General features: G+C 48.6%; 6 protein-coding genes across 6 annotated transcripts; 3 read left to right on the forward strand and 3 right to left on the reverse strand.

Annotated features, from left to right (window-relative positions):
• Positions 1–797: 797 nt before the first annotated feature.
• Positions 798–2,867, forward strand: H6S33_005408 (uncharacterized protein; the record flags this gene model as incomplete). The annotated part of the gene is made up of 4 exons (XM_044836751.1): positions 798–886; positions 957–1,654; positions 1,711–2,421; positions 2,512–2,867. 4 exons carry the CDS (start codon positions 798–800, stop codon positions 2,865–2,867), a joined length of 1,854 nt encoding a protein of 617 aa, XP_044698717.1.
• Positions 2,868–3,430: 563 nt separating this feature from the next.
• On the reverse strand, positions 3,431–4,459 carry H6S33_005409 (uncharacterized protein; the record flags this gene model as incomplete). Its single annotated transcript, XM_044836752.1, has 1 exon — positions 3,431–4,459. One exon carries the CDS (start codon positions 4,457–4,459, stop codon positions 3,431–3,433), a length of 1,029 nt encoding a protein of 342 aa, XP_044698718.1.
• A 1,201-nt stretch (positions 4,460–5,660) lies between these two features.
• Positions 5,661–6,180, reverse strand: H6S33_005410 (uncharacterized protein; the record flags this gene model as incomplete). The annotated part of the gene is made up of 5 exons (XM_044836753.1): positions 5,661–5,709; positions 5,775–5,872; positions 5,919–5,945; positions 6,001–6,075; positions 6,160–6,180. The coding sequence occupies 5 exons, from the start codon at positions 6,178–6,180 to the stop codon at positions 5,661–5,663; spliced, it is 270 nt and encodes an 89-aa protein (XP_044698719.1).
• Positions 6,181–7,770: 1,590 nt separating this feature from the next.
• H6S33_005411 (uncharacterized protein) lies at positions 7,771–9,561 on the reverse strand (the record flags this gene model as incomplete). Its single annotated transcript, XM_044836754.1, has 3 exons — positions 7,771–7,895; positions 7,961–8,790; positions 8,855–9,561. The coding sequence occupies 3 exons, from the start codon at positions 9,559–9,561 to the stop codon at positions 7,771–7,773; spliced, it is 1,662 nt and encodes a 553-aa protein (XP_044698720.1).
• A 791-nt stretch (positions 9,562–10,352) lies between these two features.
• Positions 10,353–10,968, forward strand: H6S33_005412 (uncharacterized protein; the record flags this gene model as incomplete). Its single annotated transcript, XM_044836755.1, has 2 exons — positions 10,353–10,793; positions 10,864–10,968. The coding sequence occupies 2 exons, from the start codon at positions 10,353–10,355 to the stop codon at positions 10,966–10,968; spliced, it is 546 nt and encodes a 181-aa protein (XP_044698721.1).
• A 711-nt stretch (positions 10,969–11,679) lies between these two features.
• H6S33_005413 (uncharacterized protein) lies at positions 11,680–13,655 on the forward strand (the record flags this gene model as incomplete). The annotated part of the gene is made up of 4 exons (XM_044836756.1): positions 11,680–11,869; positions 11,986–12,766; positions 12,824–12,932; positions 12,981–13,655. The coding sequence occupies 4 exons, from the start codon at positions 11,680–11,682 to the stop codon at positions 13,653–13,655; spliced, it is 1,755 nt and encodes a 584-aa protein (XP_044698722.1).
• Positions 13,656–22,587: the final 8,932 nt, after the last annotated feature.

Raw genomic sequence — 22,587 nt, forward strand, 5'->3', positions numbered from 1 at the left:
GATTACGCGTATATCCCCGTTCCGGGAGTGGCTCTGCGGGTTATACGAACAAGGCTGCGCCGTGTTACCTGTAGCCACAGCCACAGCCACAGCCACAGACACAGACACAGACACAGACACATTCACGGCTTCGATCGCCCGTATGGACTCTGGGCACCGCGAGGGATTGTCGGCAGCCATGGTTGTCCCCCAACGTTGGCTGTCTCATCAGGCTCGTATTCACCCCTGCGAGTGATGGCCCATGACCCCCCCAACGGGTGTCAGCCAGGGCCCCGAGTAATCACCCCGCCCCCACCCCAATATGGCCCAAGCCTACATGTACGTGTATTTCTAACCCTCCTCCGGATCCGCTTCTCTTCCGCCCGGCCATCCGGATCCGGTGATCGTCGACGTCGCGCGACGTTAGATTGCGAGTCTGCCGATAAGGGTTATGATCTAGGAGTACTTGTAGTTGGCAGCACGGTATAATTCGTAGCTGGAGAGAACACTCGGAACTGTAGGTAGATGCAAGTAGAACAGATGTACTAGACTGGCTGGTGTATCTTCGCAGTAGAGGGCTCTTCCTCTGTCATCGCTCTTCCTCTGTCATCGCTCTTCCTGTCATCACTCTTCCTCTGTCGATCTCTGTCCTATCATACATTCAGCGTGACAACATGGCTTATCCGCCAAGACACCCTATCGCCACGTGACACCCCACTCTGAAGCTGCGGGCACACAACCCCGTCACGCCACCACCATCTTGCACTTTCATAACCCCCCCCCCCCCCGGATCAAATCCCCCCCCATCAAATCCCACGATGTCGTTCACCGATAACCCGCCTCTCCCCTCCGCTGACTGGGACATCCTGATCACCGGCAGCGGAATAAAGCAATCTCTTCTAGCCGTGTACGCCTGCCTCCCCTGCCTCCCCCCCCCCCCCCAAACCACAATCCAACTAGCTGACAAACCCCCCCAGAGCACTAGGCCGCGCTGGAAAGACCGTCCTCCAGATCGACAAGAACGCCTACTACGGCGGCACCAGCACGGCCTTCTACTCCCACTCCGAGCTCGCGTCCTGGGCCGCCCGCGTCAACGACGGCCTCGAAGCCGGCTTCTCCCACGCCGAGCTCACCTGCGATGGCGAGCTCGGGCGGGGGTTCACGGTGTCGCTGGCGCCGGACTTGGTGTACTGGGACAGCGAGCTGCTGCGGCTGCTGCGGGGCGCGGACATGGCGGACTCGTTCTCGTGGCAGGCCGTGGGGAGCTGGTGGGTGTGGTTGACGGACGAGGAGGTGGCTGTCCCTGCTGCGGGCGGCAGCGGCAGCGGCGGGGGCGCGTTGTTGATGGATGCGGGCGTCAAGGCTGCGAAGGCAGTGGCGGCGGGGAAGAAGAAGTGGAACAAGGGCAGGAAGAAGGCTGCGGAGGAGGAGGAGACTGCGGGTGAGGGCGCAGCGGCCGAGGGAGCTGTAGCTGCTCCGCCGCCGCAGGAAGAGGGCGCGACGAAGCTGAGGAATATGGGAGGGTTCAGGGAGGTTGCCTGCACGTTTGAGGACGTGGCCTGGAGTAAGGACCTCTCAGACCGGGACCGCGGCTACCTCGGCGAGTTCCTCCGCTTCGTCATGAAGCACGACTCGCCCGACCCCGCCGACCAGAAGTACCGCGACATCTTCACAGGTACGCTCCCTCCCTCCCCCCCTTTTACTCCACCCCCTGCTAACCCCCACCCGCAGAATACAGAACCAAGCCCCTCCACGCCCTCCTCACAACCCTCTTCCCCCTCCCCCCCTCGGCCACCACCTCCCTCTCCTCCCTCTCGCTCCTCCCCACCCCGCCCACCGCCACCCCCCTCTCCCTCGCGCTCCCAGCCCTCGCCCGCCACTTCCGCTCCCTCGGCAACATCCCCGACGTCCGCTCCGCCGCCGCACTCACAATCGCCTACGGCGGCTCCGCGGAGCTCTGCCAGGTCCTCGCGCGCGCCGCCGCCGTCGCGGGCGGCGTAAACGTCCTTGGCCGCGGCGTCAGGTCGGTCTCAACCACCACCACTACCAAACCCGCGGAGCAGGAGCAGGAGCAGGAGCAGGAAGGAGCCGGGAAACAACGGACGCATAAAGTGGCGCTCGATAACGGCGAGGAGATTGGCGTGGACTGGATCATTGGCAGCGCCTCGGACCTCCCTTCCCCGCAACCCACCGACACCACCACCACAACCACAACCACAACCACAACCACAACCGCCGACACCGGAGAACAGCCAGCAGCGCTGTCAAGAGCAGCCTACGTCCTCGCCGGCGAGCTCCCCGCACTGTTCGCGAAAAAGTACCCCGACGAGGCCATCACGCCCGCCGCCGCACTGCTCATGGTGCCCGTGGCGGCGGAGGGCGGCGTGCCCGTGTACATCCTTGCGCGCTCGTGGGCGACGGGCGAGTGCCCGCGCGGACACAGTGCGCCTCCCTTAAATCCTTAAACCCATCTATATCTGCATGGCTGTTGTTCTCGCTAACGTTTTTTTTTTTTCGCGTGCCTCTCTATAGCGCTGCTCTACGCCGTCACCGCTCTCGGCCACGGCGCCATCAAGAGCGCCGTGTCGCGGCTGCTGCTGCAGCAGAGCCAGGAGGCGCCGCCGCCGCCGCCGCCGGGCGTTGCGCTGTCGCTGTTCTACACCGCCCGTGCGCCGAAGACTCGCCTGAATGCGGATGCGGATGCGGAGGCGGATGCAGCTGCGCAGGGGGTGGTGTATCTAGACCCGGAGCAGCAGGGCGTCGTGTTCGATGACGAGGTCGTGGAGGAGGCGCGGGGGCTGTTTGAGCGGATCGTGGGCACGCGGGAGGGCTTCATGAGGCTGCCGGAGGAGGCGAGGAGGCTGATGGATGAGATGGAAGAGGCTTAGTGTTTTGTTTTTTGTTTTTGTAGGGCTTGGGACTTGGGACTTGTTTTTTTGTTTCTTTTCCCGCGGGGTGTTTATAGGGGGGTAGCTAGCTAATCGATCATGGGGTATCACTCGGAAAAGTGCAGGTGGTTTGAGGTGGATGTTTTGGGTTGCGGGCTGGATCTACCGTGCTTATTGAGAAGGTTGGGCCGGTGATACTGCTTTTTCTCCAAGTGGGCTAGGGCTTTGAATGTAACTCCCTTTCGTAGAAGACTCGCGAAGACGACCGAACATGTTGGCTACCGGCAAAGGGCCTACCCTGCCAGAGGGGATTTACATGCAATGATACCAGCCTACGCGTGAGAGTGGGAGTGTGCGTAGCAGAGCCAATCTTCCCCCAATAACATCGTTATATCCAAAAAAATCATTGCATTCTATATGTTACATCTCTCCGACTTTTTTTTTTCTATCTCCCCGCGACCACAACCACAACATAAAAAAAGCACCAAACCAGACATCCCACCGCCACAATCCTCTCCCTCCCCCAAAACACAAACGCACCAAAGAGCAGAAATATCAGCGACTTACACACGAACCTTCTTTCCCTTCCCGGCGCTCTTCCCCGCTGTGGCCTGCTGTCCCTTCCCCGCAGCGGCAGTACCCTTGACGATGCTCTCCTCATGGTTGATGCTGGTCGGGTCCTGTCCGAACCTATACTCGGCCGCAATGCGATTGAAGATCTCCGGGTTAATCGAGCTCACGGGCCTCACGCCAATCTTCTCCGACTCGGGGGTCCACAGATAGCTGGGGGTGGTACCCGATGATCCGCCCCCCACGGCGCTGCCGCCATTCCTTCTCGCTAGCCGCCCGGGCCGCCCCTGCTTCCACGGCTTGTTCTCGGAGCTGTAGGCGACGTTGCCCGGCAGAAGGATGGTGTCGAGGTGGCCCTGGAGGCCCTGGAAGGTCTGGGCTCGCTCGTACCGCGATGCGTAGTCCTTGAACAGCTGGTCGAACTCCTCGTTTGTGATCTCGACCTCGTTGAGCTCGAGATTGTCAAGCTCCTCCTCTGCCTCTTGCTGTTCCGGGGTTGGCTCTTGCTCTGGCTCTGGCTCCGGCTCCTGATCCGGCGCGGGCTCGGGCTGCGTCTTTTTGCCCTTGTTGAACATGCTTGGGATTGCACGCCTTTGCAGGTTCTGAGCTTCTTCTTCCTCGGCTTCTGTTTCTGCTGCTTCCTGCTCCGCGCGGGCCTCCTCGTTCCTGGTCTTCATGGAGTCCATGAATTTCTTAAAGTTGCCGCCGAGCGGGGAGAACCATTGCCTGATGCTGTCGTCCTGGCTGAACTTGACGTTTGATTTCGGGGTCAGGAACTCGAGGTCCTCGTCGCTCACGTCGATTTCGCCCTCGGCGGCGGGGTCGTTGGTGGCCCATCCTTTTGGCTTCTGGAGCCTCTCGTGGACGATGGGGAGGAGGACTTCGTATGTGGAGGGGGGCTCGGCAGGTTGTTGTTGGGGGGGAGGGGCTTGGACCTCTTGCCAGGGGAGGGGGTAGGGGATCGCTGGCTGGGCGAGAGCGGTGGGGATGAGGAGGATGGCGGGGAGGAGGAGGAAATGCATAGTGAGATGTGGTGCTTGGAAAAGGGATCTCGTACGTCTGTTGGGGGAATGTAATGACTGACAGCGAGATATAAAAACAAGAAGGAGTGAAAGCCGAAGAAGAGGGGAGACGGGGTATGGAGGGGGTTTTATTTTGAGTTATAATTAGTTAGCAGGTAGTATCGACATATGTGTCTTCTGTGATGTTCAAGCAGTTAGTTTTTCTTGATACCGAGGAGCTTTCCCCAATGGTTTTGTTTGTAGTTAGTACGACATAGTGATGGAAGAGGTGATGGCGGTGACCGCCGGCGACCTCCAATTCTCTGCCCTTATATCTGAGCCTGGACGCACGTGAACAGTTAGCACCCCCGAAGAACTTGCTTGTCTTATCTAGAGGGAAATCGGGGTGCCATTTAAACGGTACTAACACGCACCGTGGCGAATATCTAGATCTCCGAAAACATTTTAATCCCTAGGCCTGAATGTTCCTAGGTAACAGCGACATAACTCTTTTTGCAAATTGTGATTGTAGACCTTACGGGAGCGCAACTCCTCTCCCAGCGCACCCCGCGCAGAGGACGTTCAAAGTTCCATATTGAGCTAATGATGAGCTAACCATCATATTGTGCCAAGCACTCGCCCTACTATCTCCCATGACAAAGGCGGGCTCGGTAGGCGTTCAGCTGAGTACGCCAAAGCGCTAGTAGTCAGTGCTTGCCAAGAAGGCTTGATTGTCGAGTGAGATTCTGTGATTAATTGTAGGGATTTTCTGGACCACTTGATTCTTGCTCTGCGCACCATCATCTCCAGATTTAAGGATAGACAGCAAGCTTTAGATGCAGCAGTCTGGCGTTCAGGCATGAAGTTGTGACAGATGAGGAAGATTCAGAGAATATCAAGGTTTACCAAGGTTTACCATGGTTTATGACTATGCTATTTAAAGTCATTTGTGCTTGAAGTAACCCTTCAACGTGATAATTTGAACCAGCACTCGGTGAATTTGAACCCTCCAGGGAACTACTAGATCCTTCTGCTCCGAAATTTACTTCGTAGCAAAATCCCATCCGAAAGGGTAAAAAGTAGTAAGTCTTGGCATGGGCCACCTGCAGCAGGCTTGGCCGCCCGGTTTTCGTTTTTTCCTAAAACCAGACTTTTTAGTCCTAAATGTATTTTAGAACTTGTCCATAACTATGTGGCTGGTGTCCTGACCCTAAAGGTTAGGTTATCGATCCGGAAAGATATTTATATTTGCCCCTCGACCGCTGCCTACTCTAGGTGCAGATCCGTTCAGTTACACCCACACACCCACCCTACATTCAGCATTCACAGCCCTTACTTGAGTTTCGAGACACCAACGTACGTAGTGATGTAACTAACACCTCTTAACTGAGCGGCGGCGGCCGCGTAGCAGCTTCCAGGTCGCCTCCCAAACAACTAACATCGCCAATAGGACCTGAAATCAGACGTCGCCGGAACCAACGCTTCCTTCCTTCCACCCAACCACTGCCTTCAAAAGCACAAATTAACAAACCTTCAAATCATGCACGCCGAAGTTTTCTCACAGAACGGAGATGCCGTCTTGCCCTTCGGCTAGCAGCACCCGTATTGACCAGGTTGTCCTTTGCGAGAAATAAGTGCTTCTCCGTCCCGTTGCAATTTTTAGCTGGGACCGACTCATAAGGCTGCATGCACCCAACCTTGGCTGGATAGTGGACACTCACAATGTCATATGTTTCAGTCATTCCCCCCACGCCGGTACGCGGTATCGTGTTGAGTAATCACTCCCGAAGGCCTTAGGGCTGAAGCTGACATGACGGGGGGCGGGGTTGTACAGATCGTGTTGTGCCTGCATCATCCTGGTCTACGGGTAAGCTGAAGAATTAAAAGATGTCTCGGGAGTCACCGGCGCCACGCTTTGTTAGGTTTCCGAGTGATGAGATGTGATGTGATGCGTGGGACCGAGACAGGACTGAGACATTGATGGACGCTGACCTGAGTGAGTATATGTTTGTACATGGCTCCGTGTACCGTGGATGCGTAGACTTACTAGATGGTTGGAAGGGTCGTTGTGGGGAGATGATGCGAGGGTGGGAGGACAGAAATCTTACTTTGCGGGGCAAACGGGGGCTAGAAGGCTGGAGTTGCGTTTTTGCCGTTGTGGACGAGAGGGTGTTATGCGGTGTGTGCGCTCTTTCATGTGATGTCGAGCCTGGAGCGGGAGCCACACTCAGTTCATGACTAAACGTGTTGATATTTACTGCAATGTGTTACTTTGACCGAGTGATTGTGTATGAATACCTGCGTAACTACTTCATCGGCTGACTGCTTATATCCTTGGCTAACGATAAAACTAGAAGAGAAGAAAGCCCAGTAGAGTTAAGATGTATTGGAGTTGTGATAAGGAAGCATCTGAATGCTCCGTCAATACATAGAATATTTGTTGAGGTGATCTTTATGTTTTCAGAGATGATCTTTGTGAAGCAAAGTCAAGAACAGAGAACGTAGAAAATGTATTATATGAACTGATGGGCAGAAAACAAGGTGGGAGAGTGGAAACTCTCTCTTTATATTTACAGTTTAGAGGCCAAATTAAATTACCTCTGATACAAAGGTAGTTTGGAACCACGTCCAAACTACACAATGAAACGTTAAACGTTTAACAATGTAATCATTAACAAAACCCACCACCACCACAATGACTAACCATAATCAATACTTTAAAGCAGTAAAGAACCCATGAGCGGAGTCTGTTGTGTATAAGAACTGACGATAAAAACACAGAAATACGGAGAGAAGGCCCCTCTTTATATCTATAGTTTAGAGAAACTACATGATGAAACGTTGACAACAATGTAGTCAATTGACCACAATGACTTGGCACAAGTAGAAGAAAATCGTGACACATAGGCATTTCCACTAACGGCAAGGATTTGTGGCAGCAGCGCGAGCGTATACGTACATGTGAACTTTGATTCTATCAAGAGAATACTTGTCGTTGGTCGCAAGAATTTCCAGTTGAGCAGCTAGCTGGATTGCGTCCATCACAACACAACACTTCTCGCCGGTCCATCTATCCACCATGCTGGAGAGAAGGATCTAATACAACAATACTGCGGATTGCTGATGGTTAGGAGGAGACATAAACTACTTCTAGACCTGCTCACCTGGCATCTTGGCGAATCCCCGGCCCTCGATCGAAGTATCATCCAGACATACACTTGCTCCTTCTTTTTCTAATCTCTCTTCTTAACCATCAGTTTTTAGATAAAATTCATATTAAATCAGGTCATCTCATCATAATAATGCTAAATAAAGAACAGACATAAGCTAATCTACCAATCAAAGGCCTCCGTATGCAGATACAGCTCCTGCAACCCGCTCTCACGATCATTGACCTTCCTCTGCAGCCCGGCAACACTGTTCGCAACATCGCTCCTCAACCCTCGAGGCCCCGAAGCTACACCAAAACAATTAACCTATTAGCATAGTTCTTTAATCTCGAGATAGAGCAGAGTGTCATACCAACTACGCAAACCCTCTCACCCATCCCTCCAACCCATTCCTCCAGCATTCGTCCACAATCCGGCCTTCCCTTTGCAATCTCCACTCCATCCACTGCTTCCATTTTCTCACTCTCCCCCTCGTCCCCGGTAACAAAAAAACGACACTCAATTCCCGCCATCGCAACCGCCTCCGCAACTTCACCCCCAAACCACTCCAATGTCCGCCGATCCTTCACCGCCCACACCAGCTTTATCTTCTCAACGCACCCCTCTCCCCTTCTCATACACCTCACCAGCCACGACAACACTCCCACTACCGCTGTGACCCCACTCCCCCCTGCGACCAACACCACCCCTTGAAACGATTCTACGGCCCTCGGAACACCACCATACGGCCCGTCAACCACCACTCGCATTGCCGCCTCCGGCCCGTCCTCCGCCGCAGCCAGAAACAGCCGCCGCGTAAATCCCGAGCGCGGCTTCACAACCACTACCAGTGTGTTTAGCTCATCACTGTTTTCGGAAACACTGCACACAGAGAACGGGTGGTTATCAAAGACCGATAGATCCGGGAAACGTAGGAATACGTGCTGTGCGGGCGTCCATATATGCGTAGTCGGTATCGTGACCATGACGGCGTCGCCGGGGAGGAGCCGGAGCGTGCATGGAAGCGCGGCATTAAAAGTGGTATTCATGAACCGGAGGAGCACACTCGCGAGCCAGAGAGCAGCGGTGGTCCACAGATATGTCCATGACGTGAGAAGATCCTCACAGTGCCAGAACATGAACGCCAGATAGAGGACCGCCGAGAGTATATGCGTGCCCACAAACAGCTCATAGAAGTATTTTCTGCACAGTTTACTATCAGTACACTTGCTACTAACAACCCCAGAAGTATACTCAAAATACATACCTTAATGGAACGCAACTACCTCCCACCAACACCACCAACGCCGCCAATGCCACACATCCCGTTACATTCATGTTATCCTCTGCCCATACTCTCTTTAGCTCCGCATGACCGCCCTCCCGCAGTGGCTGCACGAGGAATGGGATTGTATGCACAACGCCCAGGAACAGAATCAACCTTGCTCCCCATCTATGCAGCACATTTAACTTCTCATGCGACACACCCGTGAGATACGTTACAATGTTAGCCTTAAAGGCCAACAAATATACAATTGGCGTCAACCCCACCGCAAACAATCCCGACCGCAACGACAGCGGCGGCGAGCCCCCAGATCGTAATGGGCGGTAGTAAGGCTGTACAGTGAACGTCCACACCAATGTAAATACCAGAAGAGATACAATGAGTATCACCGGGCCGAGTGCTGGAGCACTGTGTAACGGACGCCTATATATCAGACTACGTAGAACGGCGGCAGTGCGGTCATAGAGGGAAGGCGTAGCTTTCCTAGATTTCGAAGAGAGACGACGGCGGTCGCGGAGGAATTGGCATATGTGTAGAAGCGTAAAAACGGCTATGATTGCACATAGGAAGATGATGAGGGCGCGTGGATATTTCCATTGGCCGGTCCATGGATCGAGGATTTGGGCGGCTTCAATGGCGGCCGAAGAGGTATTTGTCATGTCCATTCGGCGGGAAAGTGTGGACTTCATATCGAAGTCTTGGGAACCAGTGCGTAGATATTGAGATTGAGAGTATTGGGGATTGATATCGGGAGCCAAGAGGCTGTGATATATATATCCCCTCTCACTACCTCCTCAGTACCTACAGACGACAGGTCTCAATAATAACTAATCTACTCAACTACTACACATATCAAACACAGTGCCGATTTCCCGGGTTGGTTCGTTACGAAATGCTTGAATTTCATTTTAGACGACTCTATCAAGCACAGTATCTAGTTACTAACTACCAACTAACTAACTACTACTACAAAGCTTACACAATTGCACGCGTGTGCAACGAGAAGGATTCCTCTCCTATGCCGACTATCCGCCCCTCTTGATTGGAGGAGATGCAACTAAGGTAGATAATTGAGCAGGTTACTAAGTTACTACTAACCCGCTTCTGGAATAAACCCTTGTCTGAGGTTATTTGAGCTAGTTTTTTTTCCTTCTCTCTTTGTAGGGTGGTGCGTAAGTAAGTAAGTGTTTAGAATCGAGAGAGTTGAAAGAGGGTTTTAAGGGATGGTTTCAGGTGTGTGAGCAGATATTTGTATGCAGAGGCCTTTTAGAAGTTGTAGTTAGCTGGTGGGTGTACATAATACCGACATAGTACCACCGTCGTCTTTATCGTATCTCTAAAAGACAGGGCAATTTGCGTATCTGTGGGAGACACATAGAAAGATATCACCACAATACATACCTACTTCTATTTGCATCCACCATTGTATCTCTTCATCCCACTTACCTCACCACCTCACCACCTCACTTCACTTTCTAAAATGGATATGGACATGTCAATGTCAATGTCAATGGCCGTGACCACAGCCACTACCACCGCCATGAACATGGCCACCTCAACCTCAACCACAATGTCCATGGCTACCTCAACCTCCATGTCGTCCATGTCTTCCATGTCCATGACCACCTTCACCACAACCTTCCCCACCGCCCCCCTCCTCTTCCCGCACCTCCTCCCCACCACGCCCGCCTCCCTCTTCGGCATCTGGCTCCTCATCTTCAGCACGGCCATCCTCTACCGCGGGCTCACCTTCCTCAAGACGCGTCTCGAGGCCACCGTCTGGGCCGCTTCCCGCAAGGAGCATGGGTATACGTATGCGCAGCCATTCTCCATTACTCGTGATGGAGGCCGTGGCGCGCTGGAGCTGCTAACGGCGGTTGTGGGGTATGGGCTTATGTTGGTTGTTATGAGTTTTGTTGTGGTATGTCCCTTTTATATGTTTTTGTGCTTGCTTTTTTGTTTTGAGAGTGAGTGGGGCTGATGTGTGGTAGGTTTACTTCTTTGCAGTTGTTGTTGGGCTGGCGGTGGGGGAGATGGTGTTTAGGAGGTTAGAGGCAGGGCTTGAGGCGGGGGGGAGGCAGAGAGGGCATCATTAAGTATCACTATAGATATGGTAATGATTTTTTAACGGCAATTTAATGATACCTTCTCCTCCTTCTTATTATTATTACTGCGGGTGTGTTGGAATTGTTTACTTATTAGTCGGGGCCTAGTGTTAGCATTGGCACTGTACTAGTATTAGTATTAGCACTTATTAGTAGTCTTGGAGTGTGGGGGGTTAAATAAAAATCCCGCCGCGTCGCCGCCAACCAAATCAACCCAGGCTAGCTAGGCTAGATATCTAGGCGCGCAAAAATTTCCTACCCCCAGATCATTTCCAGTAGAGCATGCAAACATATGCCATCACTCGCTCCTCCGGGGAACGGGCGGAATTAGGCATTCTTCGCTCCCTCCTCCGGTTCCCCAAGTATTGATCCCAAACAGTTACCATTACCCAATGGATAGAGAGAGAGCAGGAGACTCCGTACTAGTAGAGGATTTCCCCCGCAATGATACTCAAAACAGGTTATCATGCCTCGGTAAAAAGGAGATCGGTGGAAACCGCGGGTAGAGTCAGGGAGAAGCCCAAACTATTGCCGATCTGGAATCTGCGTTCTCGGATATCCCCGCCCCCGCCATTGATCAACCTGCATATATATTAGCACTGCCGCATCCCCCCCCCCCCCCCCCCACAACACATTATAGATAGGATAGGTGCTCCTCCGTGAGATACAACTTCGTCTATTCCAAAGATCACTCCGAACGTAATGGATAACCACATCCCGGACATATCAGACAAAGGCCTCCACGACCGCGCCTTTGCGCCCTACCCCTCACGGCGCTCTGTCATACACAGTACCAATGGCATTGTCTCGTGCACACAGCCTCTCGCGGCGCAGGCTGGTCTGAGGATTCTTCAGGCGGGCGGCAATGCCGCTGATGCTGTTATCGCTGTAGGTTAGTTATGTCTCTGTAGTGATAATGGCATACTGGCGGTCGGAGGATCTGGGCGGTCGTAGCCTGCATCCTCAAATCACCAGTCCCCTCTCCAGCTCTCCAGCTAACACACGCAGCTTCCTGCCTCAATGTAACCGAGCCCACATCCACCGGTATCGGTGGCGATGCCTTTTGTCTCTTCTACAACGCTAGCACTAAAAAGATTCACGGGCTCAACGCCTCCGGGCGCTCTCCGACAGCATTGACCCTCGAGAGAGCCCTCGCCGACATCCCCGCTGCTGAGCGATCACAGGACCGTATTCCAATGACGCACGTACACTCGGTCACAGTCCCTGGTGCGGCTTCAGCTTGGTGCGATACCGTGGAGCGATTTGGGTCTGGGAAATTTACGCTGAGCGAGGTGCTGGCGGATGCAATACGACTTGCAGAGGACGGCTATCCTGTAAGTGAGGTAACAGCGGCGAACTGGGCGCTCGGAGTTGAGCGGTTGGTTGGTGCGTCTCCAAATTCAGGGGAGATGCTGATTGATGGGCGGGCGCCGAGGGAGGGAGAGGTCATCAGGTTGTCAAACCTGGCGAAGGTTTATCGTGAGCTGGGAGAAAAGGGGAGGAAGGGTTTCTATGAGGGTTGGGTTGCAGAGGCGCTGGTTGAGGTGCTCAAGTCCCGGGGAGGAGTAATGGAACTGGAGGATCTGAAGAAAATGGGCGAGGTAGGGAGCGAGGAGACGGAGGCGGTGGGGTTGGTGTATGAAAGGACAGGGTTGAAGTTATGGGAGCATGCGCCGAATGGACAAGGGATTGTGGCCCTTATGGCGTTGGGAATCCTAGAAAGCCTGCAGGAGAGAGGTGTGGTCCCGGATATTGGGAAAGAGGGCAGCCATGCGCATAATTCTGCAGAGTTAGTACTTTATCATGGGTGGTTAATGGCAGAAGGTGCGTACTAACAGACTGATAGGTATCTTCATACGATAATAGAGAGTTTGAAAATCGCCTTTGCAGACGGTCACTGGTTTATCGCCGACCCTGCGCACAGTAAAGTCCCCACAAAAGGCCTCCTGGATAAGGTAATCACCCCATCACAGCCCCTCACTCGCAGCTACTAATTGGCGTAGGAGTACCTAGCCGCCCGCTCAAAACTCTTCGATCCCTGTGTCGCCACAAAAACACCGGCCCATGGTTCCCCTGCACTCCGCTCTAGTGACACAGTATACTTCACCGTCGTTGACGCGCAAGGTAACGCGGCTTCTTTCATCAATTCCAACTATGCCGGCTTTGGTAGTGCCATGATTCCAAAAGGCTGCGGGTTCACTCTCCAGAACCGCGGGTCCGGCTTCTCTCTCTCTGCAGACCATCCCAATGTGCTTGCACCATCAAAGAGGCCTTACCACACCATTATACCAGCGCTGATAACGGATGCGAAGACGGGAGAGCTCCACACAGCGTTTGGTGTCATGGGCGGGTACATGCAGCCCCAAGGACACGTGCAGGTGTTTCTCAATACGTGTGTGTGGGGTATGTCGGTGCAGCAGGCTTTGGATGCGCCCAGAATCTGTGTGGGTGGTGGATATGATCCAAGTCATCCACTGGTACAGATTGAGGAGGGGATTAGTGAGGAGACAGTGGAGAAATTGAGGAACCTGGGGCACAATGTGGTTGTGGTGACAGGATGGAGCAGAGGTGTGTTCGGGAGAGGTCAGGTTATAAGGGTAAAACATTGCCCTGATGGTAAAAGGATATTGAGTGCGGGGAGTGATTTGAGAGGTGATGGACATGCGGTAGGGTATTAGAAATTAGTTGTACTGACATTGTCGAGTGATTGTTGATGATAATGAACTTGTTCTCGCTCAAGTTCCAAAAACACAACAGTCTGAGACAAGGCTCAAAAAGTAAACAAGTTATTTCTCCAGAGTTTCTTTTAGCCACATATGATGTTATTTCAATCCTGCGGCAATAGACTTCTATCGTGGTAGTATTCGTTGAATCCATGTTGTTTTTTGGCTTATGGGTCTTTCTCTAGTGATTTCTACCAGATACAATTGTGATCATGAGACAGTAGCAATGCATGATATTAGCTTTTATGATGATATACCGTGAGAATTAAAAAGGCACTTATCGATGGTGTTATAACGAAGACACAATCTTTTTCGGCTCACCCACCACGAGTTTCGAAACCAATAGCCATCCTGGCTGGACCTCACTTAATCTCCAATTTAAGTATATACTGAACCATGATCTATCTCTAGAGTATTCACGGTGATACCCAACGAGCGACGATATTTGGTAAGATACTAGGAGAAGAACGTGTTTGTGTGGTTGAGGGAGGTGTTGATGAATTAGAACTTGCTGAGCTAATAAAAACCTAACCCTATAAGCTACATACGTGGGTGGATAACCCCTGAACCTCACCTATAGTTTGCACTGGCCACTTAACACACTGTGTTCACTACGAGCCGGAACTGTAGTAGAATGCATGCAACCACTCAGCACATTCCTCGGCCACGCACCCCCCCCCCCCCTTTCCTTCTTCCCCCCCGACCTGTGGTGTCGTTCAGTTCAACCCAGCTCTATAAATCCTTGACCCATAAATAAGGCCTTGAATCTCCCTCGGTGAACTTTTGAGAGCTGACCGAGTGATAATATATATGTCTTGGCATGCATTTCTAGCTGCCATGCACATTAGTAGTTCACATCATCTAGCCCTATGGATACAACACCGGGTTAGAATGCTGTGCCTCCGCCAGGGTACAAAGGCACAGACAGCGTCTCGGATGGTGACCACGGATGTCAGGATTCTGCCGCGATAATGAATTGGCTGGGGGATTATTAACCTGGAAGAGCTCGCGGGAGGTTTCGATCATGGGTGCGATGTGAGTACATAGCAATTTCTTTTCGCAGATCACGACTAAGTACAGTCGCACCTCGCTATGTCGTATCTCGATGTCCCGGATCTCTTGCTGTCTCGTACGAATTGGCCTGCTACTTGTTTTCCACACCAAAACCTATTTGCTATCTCGTATTTTGGCACTTTTCGGATCGTACGGAAAATTGAGAACAGATATCCCCTGTCTCCATACAAATAGTATTTGCTATCTCGGATTTTTAGGTCTTGGAAGCAGTTATAGCGGGGGTTGAGGGAGCAGCTATTCTAATAGAGAAGTGAGCTTAAGGAGGATTCTGCACTGCTCTGTACATGGGCTCAGAGTAGGCTCAGAGGATCGCTCCATCTCTCATTTATAGGAGTTAAACCTCTCAATAACCTTTATATGAATTTCAGGATATTTTAACAACTGATACTTGTATCTATCTCTAATTTGGTACCTGTTCGAATTCCAGTTATTTAGATAGATTCAGCATGAAATTCCATCCAAAAATGAAGATTTTTTGATTCCATACCCCTGTCAGCTTGGGAATTATTATTTGCTGTCTCGTATATTTGCTATCTCGTACGGACTGAGCTCCTCGAACGCGCTAACGACATAGCGAGGTGCGACTGTACGTGTGAATAGAAACTGCATCGTACATGTAACATATGTGACGGTATCAAATGTTCAGAACTGTAACACAAGGGGTTAAGTTAATCATCATAAGATCCGCCCATATAATTACACCCTACTAGGTAGTTACAATCAGAGCGAGTAATATGCTTCCTATAATTTGTGGCTCACTTTTATGAACCCGAATTTACTACTAAAACTGGCTAATGGGAAAAAGGTTGGCCAACTTTAGTCATGCGTTAGAGGAAATGATAGTCATATAAACCTATATGGAGTGCAGTGATATAATTTTATTGCAGATCGTTATTCTCTGTGGAATATTTTTCAAAGAAAAAAAGATATTCTACTCCGATCTCTCTCCGTCTTCCGATACAATACAATTCGTTCTCAAACTCTATCATGCTGAGATCTCCAGTTATTCGAAATCCTTCTTCTCGTCAAAATTAATGATTCCCGTCCTCGATGGTATTGGAAAAGACTACATTTCTACCAAAGGACTCGAATTACATATGCGTCTGGACGGCTTATTGCAGAAATGAAGAAAAAGGAAGTTCTTCGTACAACCTTCGTCAGTAACTTAAGGCATTATTAGAGTAGAAGCATTATCGATCTCTACCCGTGATCATTGAATTCTCATTTGCACGGGGAACATACATCCCGAGAACGTATATGGAGCAAACCAGAGAGACATTGAGAAGTAAGTGAGAGATTAAAACGTGTACTATTCTCTTTGATGTTGCTGATAACATGTACATATAATCGGTGTTTGAAGACGGAAGCTTGCAGCAAGGGACGAAGGTTCTCTACATCTAGTTCGGACACATTTGGGACATTTTCAACGGAGAACTGAATCGATAGTGGAGAATTGAATTTTCAGTGTGGATTTAAATAAGAATAGGCTTTTCAGTATGCGTGTAGGGTGATACATTGCCGGAAGATCCATTTTTATAAAACATAGACAACTTTCAAGATTCGATCTCTAACTAAGAGAACCAATCATTTATAAATTTATATTAATGCTGCAAGTCATAATACCCGGGCCCAGGGAAAAAAATCGTCAATCAGACCTAACACGTCATATGTAATGCATGCAATGCATTTACTACTGGATCGATCTTTCCAGTTCTTCCCAAGCTTCTTGGATATCGTACGTCATACCTCAGGTCTTTTATTGGACTCATGAGCATTCAGGTATTCATACGGCAAGGAGGTGGAACATGATACTTGACTCCTTAATGATGTTACTAAAGGTTTCGAACACGTACGTATACGTACAACAATAAAAATCGAATCAAGGATTACAAGACCAGCAATCTACACATGATTCGAACTTCTTGATGAGCATTCTAAAGGAAAGGAAATGAAAGTTCCCTCATACCAAAACCCGGGAAGTTTCAAACCTAAGTGATTAAAAATCTTCTGTGATGAATTGCGATTGAGGTTTCATGTCCATTTCTAGCCGAGGGCTAAGCGCGTTATGCGATGTGATCATGAGTGACAACGACAAGTGCGGGGACAGCCAGTCCGCGAATATTTATGACTGGTGCCACATAAAGGAATATGGTTGGATGCCTAGGAGGCACAAATGGATGCTCGCTACATGCAGGTACTTTATTTCTGCTGGTATATTACTAACATCTATCGGCATTGGGCAAGATTGTAGAACTTAATATTCGAATAATCTAATCAGCCGCAAAATTAAGAGAATATAACCTTACATAGAACCCCATAGAGTATGATCGGAGCTAGGATTTCTTTCGTCGGTAGTCTGTCACATAGGGCAGTAGTATTGCATCAACTGAGGACAGTTATTGAGATTAGAATCTCATAGCTGCCAGATAGGCGAGACTTGGCCTGCGCTGCTGCGAAAAAAGCTTGGCCATGGGCTGCGTAGGTATGTACTAGAGTGTATTCACCGCAGCATTCACTTATCAGATTCTGATCACTTACCCTCAACACCCGGTACTTATGTACATGTATGTATATAATGTATACGTATTAATCGAAGTCCAATGAGTGAAAGGTCCTATTCGAATGAAGGGCCAATGTGACCTATCACTTAATTACCTCATCCACGAACCACCATAACCTTTTCTAAATTTTGATTAGCCTTATTGGATATTTCAATAATAAGTGCACCAAGAATTATATAAGTCACATTAATTTATAGCTATATAGAATATTGTATCTTTGCCAGCATGTACTGCATCGATCATGAAAGGATCAATCTGGAAATTTGGTTGATGTGACGTAGATACTATAAACAAAGGCTGGGCTAGGGATTCGAACTGCCCGGTGAATTCTGGTACCCGGTAATAACAGCACTTCATATGTAGGGGTATATAATTAATAATAACTCGTTTCAGAGGTATTGTTCAGATCTAGATCTCCTTAAGCTTGTGTTGCAGGGCAAGTATAACCTACTAGAATAGTTGGAAAACCGTAGACTTAATTCTCTGATATCTTACATGCAATTAACATATATACCAATAAAACACGTCTTCCTCGAAACTGCACTACTATTGGTTGATTTGAGTTTATAGGTCACGGTAAATTGTAAGGTGTGACTAAACAATCGGAAGTATGAAGATTTAATGAAACTATTCTTTACTCACAACTAGGACCTATAGCTAAGTTTTTCTCTAGCCACTTCCCTAAATGTGCTGTCTTATATTTGACCCATATCTTTCAAATTAAATCCCACATATATGTTATCTTTGCCTTGGGAATACATGTGCGATGTAACCGATATGTTTCTATCATGTAACAGAGAAGATTCGGGCAATACATGTAGTAGCCAATTATTTACGTTAGGATTCCTCGGCCTTAAGTTGAGAAGCACAGATAAATTCTTTCGCCATGGTATCAGTTTAGTGCCTCTATATGCAATATGTGTTTTCCTAGTACTAGTACATACATGTATATATATAGTCCAAATTTAAATTTTTCACTTGAGGTGTATTGTGCTTCTCGCTCGAAATTTACATGTAGTAATGTGATAGGTCAGAGTTCTAACTGAAGTACCGTGTAACCGTCGTACATACTGCTGTTAAATTGTAGTACTACCGTTGTACCCGGGTTATAAATTCTAGGGATAGGTGTACTCAACATGTAGCTTCGCGGGGCCTATTAGAATTGCATTTACCTTTTGAAATAAGCTTTTATGTAAAGCACGTACTATATGCGTGCATATAGCCAATGAAGATCGCGCATGTTATTTAGCTAATTTAGGGTTGTCGTACAAAAGATATATCGACAGCTCAACTCAATAGTGATATTAGCTTCTCGGGACTATGTGGTAATAAGATTCGGGCTTCAACTAGATGTAACCAGATTGTCAGGGTAGCGTGCATATGGCAGCACTCCTCGTTATTCAAAAAAAAAAATAGTAATCGGAAAGTTTGTCGTTATATCGGGAATGACCTATCTTCACAGGCACAAAAAGCGCGCGGAGAAGCGTTGGCTTGTTGAAACTAAGAATATTTAGTTAGTACATGTGTTTATCTACAAGAATCGGTTTGGTTCGAAATATCGTACTAGACACTTATCACTGAGTGTGAGGTTTATCTTGATTGAAACAGTCTTAGTGCTTGGCTACTCTTACCAAAGGAAGAGGTGTCTGGCTAGCTGGAATAAACGATATGTACATGATGTATGTATCCTTGCGTTTCTCTCAAGCCCCTCATGCTCAAGGTCTGGGAAGATGCATCCAGATTTCCCAAAGGTCGATAAAGCGCTGCACGCATCGTATGTTGACCGTGGTAATAATAGCACAAGATAAGAGATCATCGAAATGCTGAAACTGATAGGTGTCGATATGATAACTGAGTTTTGAAAAATAAGGATAATTATATAAGGGGAATGCCTTATGTGCTGTTGCACCACCCTGAACTAGTCTGTTGGAGAGGCATTGCGCTTACATATATAAGGTATGTCATGTAAATGATCAGCTTGTGGTGTGCACCGGTGCACCAGTCTCGTACCCATCCCCCACACGTACTTAGCATCAAGCTGCTCATAGAGGGCTGGGTACGAGCCTAGCTAGGTGTATGTATACGTCGAAGAAATTAAAGATTTGCCGCCAGCGGCTAACTAAATGCAGTAACAGGTTTCGCTTGTGTTTTATTTACACGCGCGACGACGGCAAGGCAAACCAACAGCCCCTGGCGTGTACTTATCTTCTAGGTTTATAGATATACTACATCTATGTGTAGTATAAAACTCTGGCACTAAGAACTCCTTTCAACACTCATGTACCGACATATGAAACTTAAGCTTCGGGGCAATGTTTAACGGGGAGGAGCTGTCAAGAGTATCTGGAGGTACAACTCACCTATATAGCCTATAAAGAACATGTACATGTGCCTCAACGTACAACAAAGAGGAGCATTACGGCCTAGAGACGGAGTAAAGAAGCAAGCTCGACCAGGGGGACGTGTGTGTATCGAATTCGTGAATCCTTCATGCCTTTAGTAATATGATGATCGATGGCCGCCAGCTATACAAGGCTAGCTAGCTACAAATGCAGCAAGTATTACTATATCACAAGGGATGACATGATAAGAGCCTCGAGCTCTTTGTTAAGATTGTACTAGGTTTCATAGAGCACTGCAGAGTAATATCACAGCATGGCGAAGTCCCCTTCAAAGGTCATTTGGTCGTTTGCAATATGCTAATTGACAGGTCTGATGAGGCTCTGCAGTACTGCCAGCATGTAGAGTAGGCAGAAACATGCACCTCGCTACGCGTCGTATCGGAACAGCGCCGGTATTATGTTTAGCTTCCTCATAGAGTATACGTATATACATGTACTTCCAGCTCCTAAAGACACAATTAACATGTAGTCCAAACGTAATTTACGGCCGGCCCGAGGACTTGTCTAGAAGCGCATCTCTCAACCTAGCTGAGGCCGGTCTAGAGCAGGTCTTTGCACGTTTTTAAACTGAGTTCTTATGGATAAATGTGTCACCCGGGCATTTCGAATGAAAAATTATATACATTGCTGTCTGTATGTAGAATTCAAGCCTTGCATGATGTGATATACTGAAGTGCGGGTACATATGTACGTGAGGCTCTGCGGCCGTATTTATCAGATACTCTCTACCCAGTGAGTTCCCTAGGCCTACGTCACAGACGTACCGACTATAGCTAAATTCACATGTAGGACCCGCGGCCAGTACCACTCGATTCGCTGGGCATGCGCAGGGAAGAGAGTACTATAGTATATACTATCGATGTTAATTAGAAAAGAGTTTTCCTTTAAGGGCATTGATAATTTGGATCGAAAATCTGGTATGTATCTACATATGCGAATGGACGCATTGGACCATTAAAATTTAAAAAAAAAGTTCTTAGCCCACCATGATGCCTACACGTGACCTGGAGACTTTGCGCCCCTGCGTACATGTATATACATGTATGTATATTTTCTAGCGCTAGTAATAGAAGAAATAAGAATGCTTTACGCAACCAGAGTGAATTCTAAATATTGTTATAGAGGCTAGGCTGATATTTGTGACCTACACGGCCATAGAAGGTTGGTACTATTGTAGTTGATGTTTAGTACTTTTTTATGTATGCTCTAACTTTAATATTCAGTGTTTGACTGATATATGGTTCAGTAATTATGTAGTATATTAGCCAGAGTAAGGTACGCAGTTTTACCGGGTCAATGATATGTGGCCCTCTTGTCTTCATCCCCAGGGCTGGGGCCCTACAAAACCCAATGACATGTAGTTATTTAATAAATACTAACTAACCGTATTCGCCACATGCACAAGAATACCAATATATATTCGGGGCACGTAAGAACTTGAAAATGACTTTTGATGGTAACGACCTCTGATTCGCGGCTGGCGAAAAGCTACACCAAATTGAGCCCCTGCTTGCAGCTTGCATTTTCAGGTTCTGATTGCCTGCCCGGAGTAGCTAATCCAAACCTCTGGGTCCTAAGACAGATTGGGTAGGTCATAGTTTGGTCAACGAGTAACGCATGAATAAACTAAAGGCCTAAATTTGAACTTTTTATGTGGTGGCGTCATAATCAATTGCAATCTAGAGCTGAATTGATCTAAGAAGCTGGAATCGATCAATCGCGCATTGCATGAACATAAATTGGTTTCGTCTCCTGTGCAACTAGCTGGCTGTACATACATGTATGTACGGTCGATCATGATATTCAATTGCATGACCTGCATGTTTTTTTTTTTTTCCTTTTCATGTCTAAATCAACGTCACATCCAGTGGTGGTTCTAAAGGCATTAATTACTCTAAGTACTCTAGGTTCAGCATTGAGCTAGTCGATCGATCTTGAGACTTTCAAAGCATGGCTAGCTATAATGATTGTCTTCCATCATATCAGCCTGCACTCCCCAAGTCAGTACTGCAGAGACCTCTAGACCTGACAAGCGTCGTCAGTCTGATATAAACATAGATTTATCTCGGTAGATGTTTCCTACTCACTCTGGTAAATATCTCATCAAAAGGATTAATTTCATAGAGCATACGAATTAATTTGTTTTTATCATTCTCTCTTTAATTAAGTTGTAACCGAACTGGCTGTTTCGGCTCAGCAATATTGCCTTCGAGTCCAGGATTGCGACGGCACAAGCCAGGCATACACTTCATTACATGTAATCGCTCCAGTAAGGTAAACATAATCGTCTCTTCGGAAATCTTTAGTACGCCACGATCATTGATAGCTGGGAAGCAGCGCATGTAACTACGTTTTGTGGAGAAAGTATCCTACATGACGGATTTGCCATCCAATGTAGCCGGCGAAAACGTACAGGTGTGGATGTTTTGGTTGCAACTGTTCAAGGGGTAGTTGACTATGCAGCCTCTCAGCTTCAAATAGAACGGGGTACGTACAAGGTAAGATAAGTAGAGTAGTCTTCAGCTGGATCCGGAGTTTGTGTATTGATCATCTCTAGTGCAGTGCCCCTGAAAGGATCATCGGCTAGAGGCTGTGTGTCTGTCAGGGTATACATGTACATATAGTTACGCTTAGTCTCGTACCCATCCCCTACTTAGCAGCAAGAGGCTTATGTACATGTACGTACGTATCCAAGCCTGCAGGGAGTGGTGAGACGAACGCCGAATATTTCTGGCGCGAGCACTTTGAAGTAGGTATGTACACACTCTCTAGTACGATATAAGAATATATAGATACATAATACATGTATGTGGTTTGCTGTAGTACCCATGGGATAGGAAGGATTATAGA

This window comes from Morchella sextelata (genome assembly GCF_020137385.1).
Source record: "Morchella sextelata strain SCLS chromosome Unknown scls_2, whole genome shotgun sequence".
Lineage (NCBI taxonomy): Eukaryota > Fungi > Ascomycota > Pezizomycetes > Pezizales > Morchellaceae > Morchella > Morchella sextelata.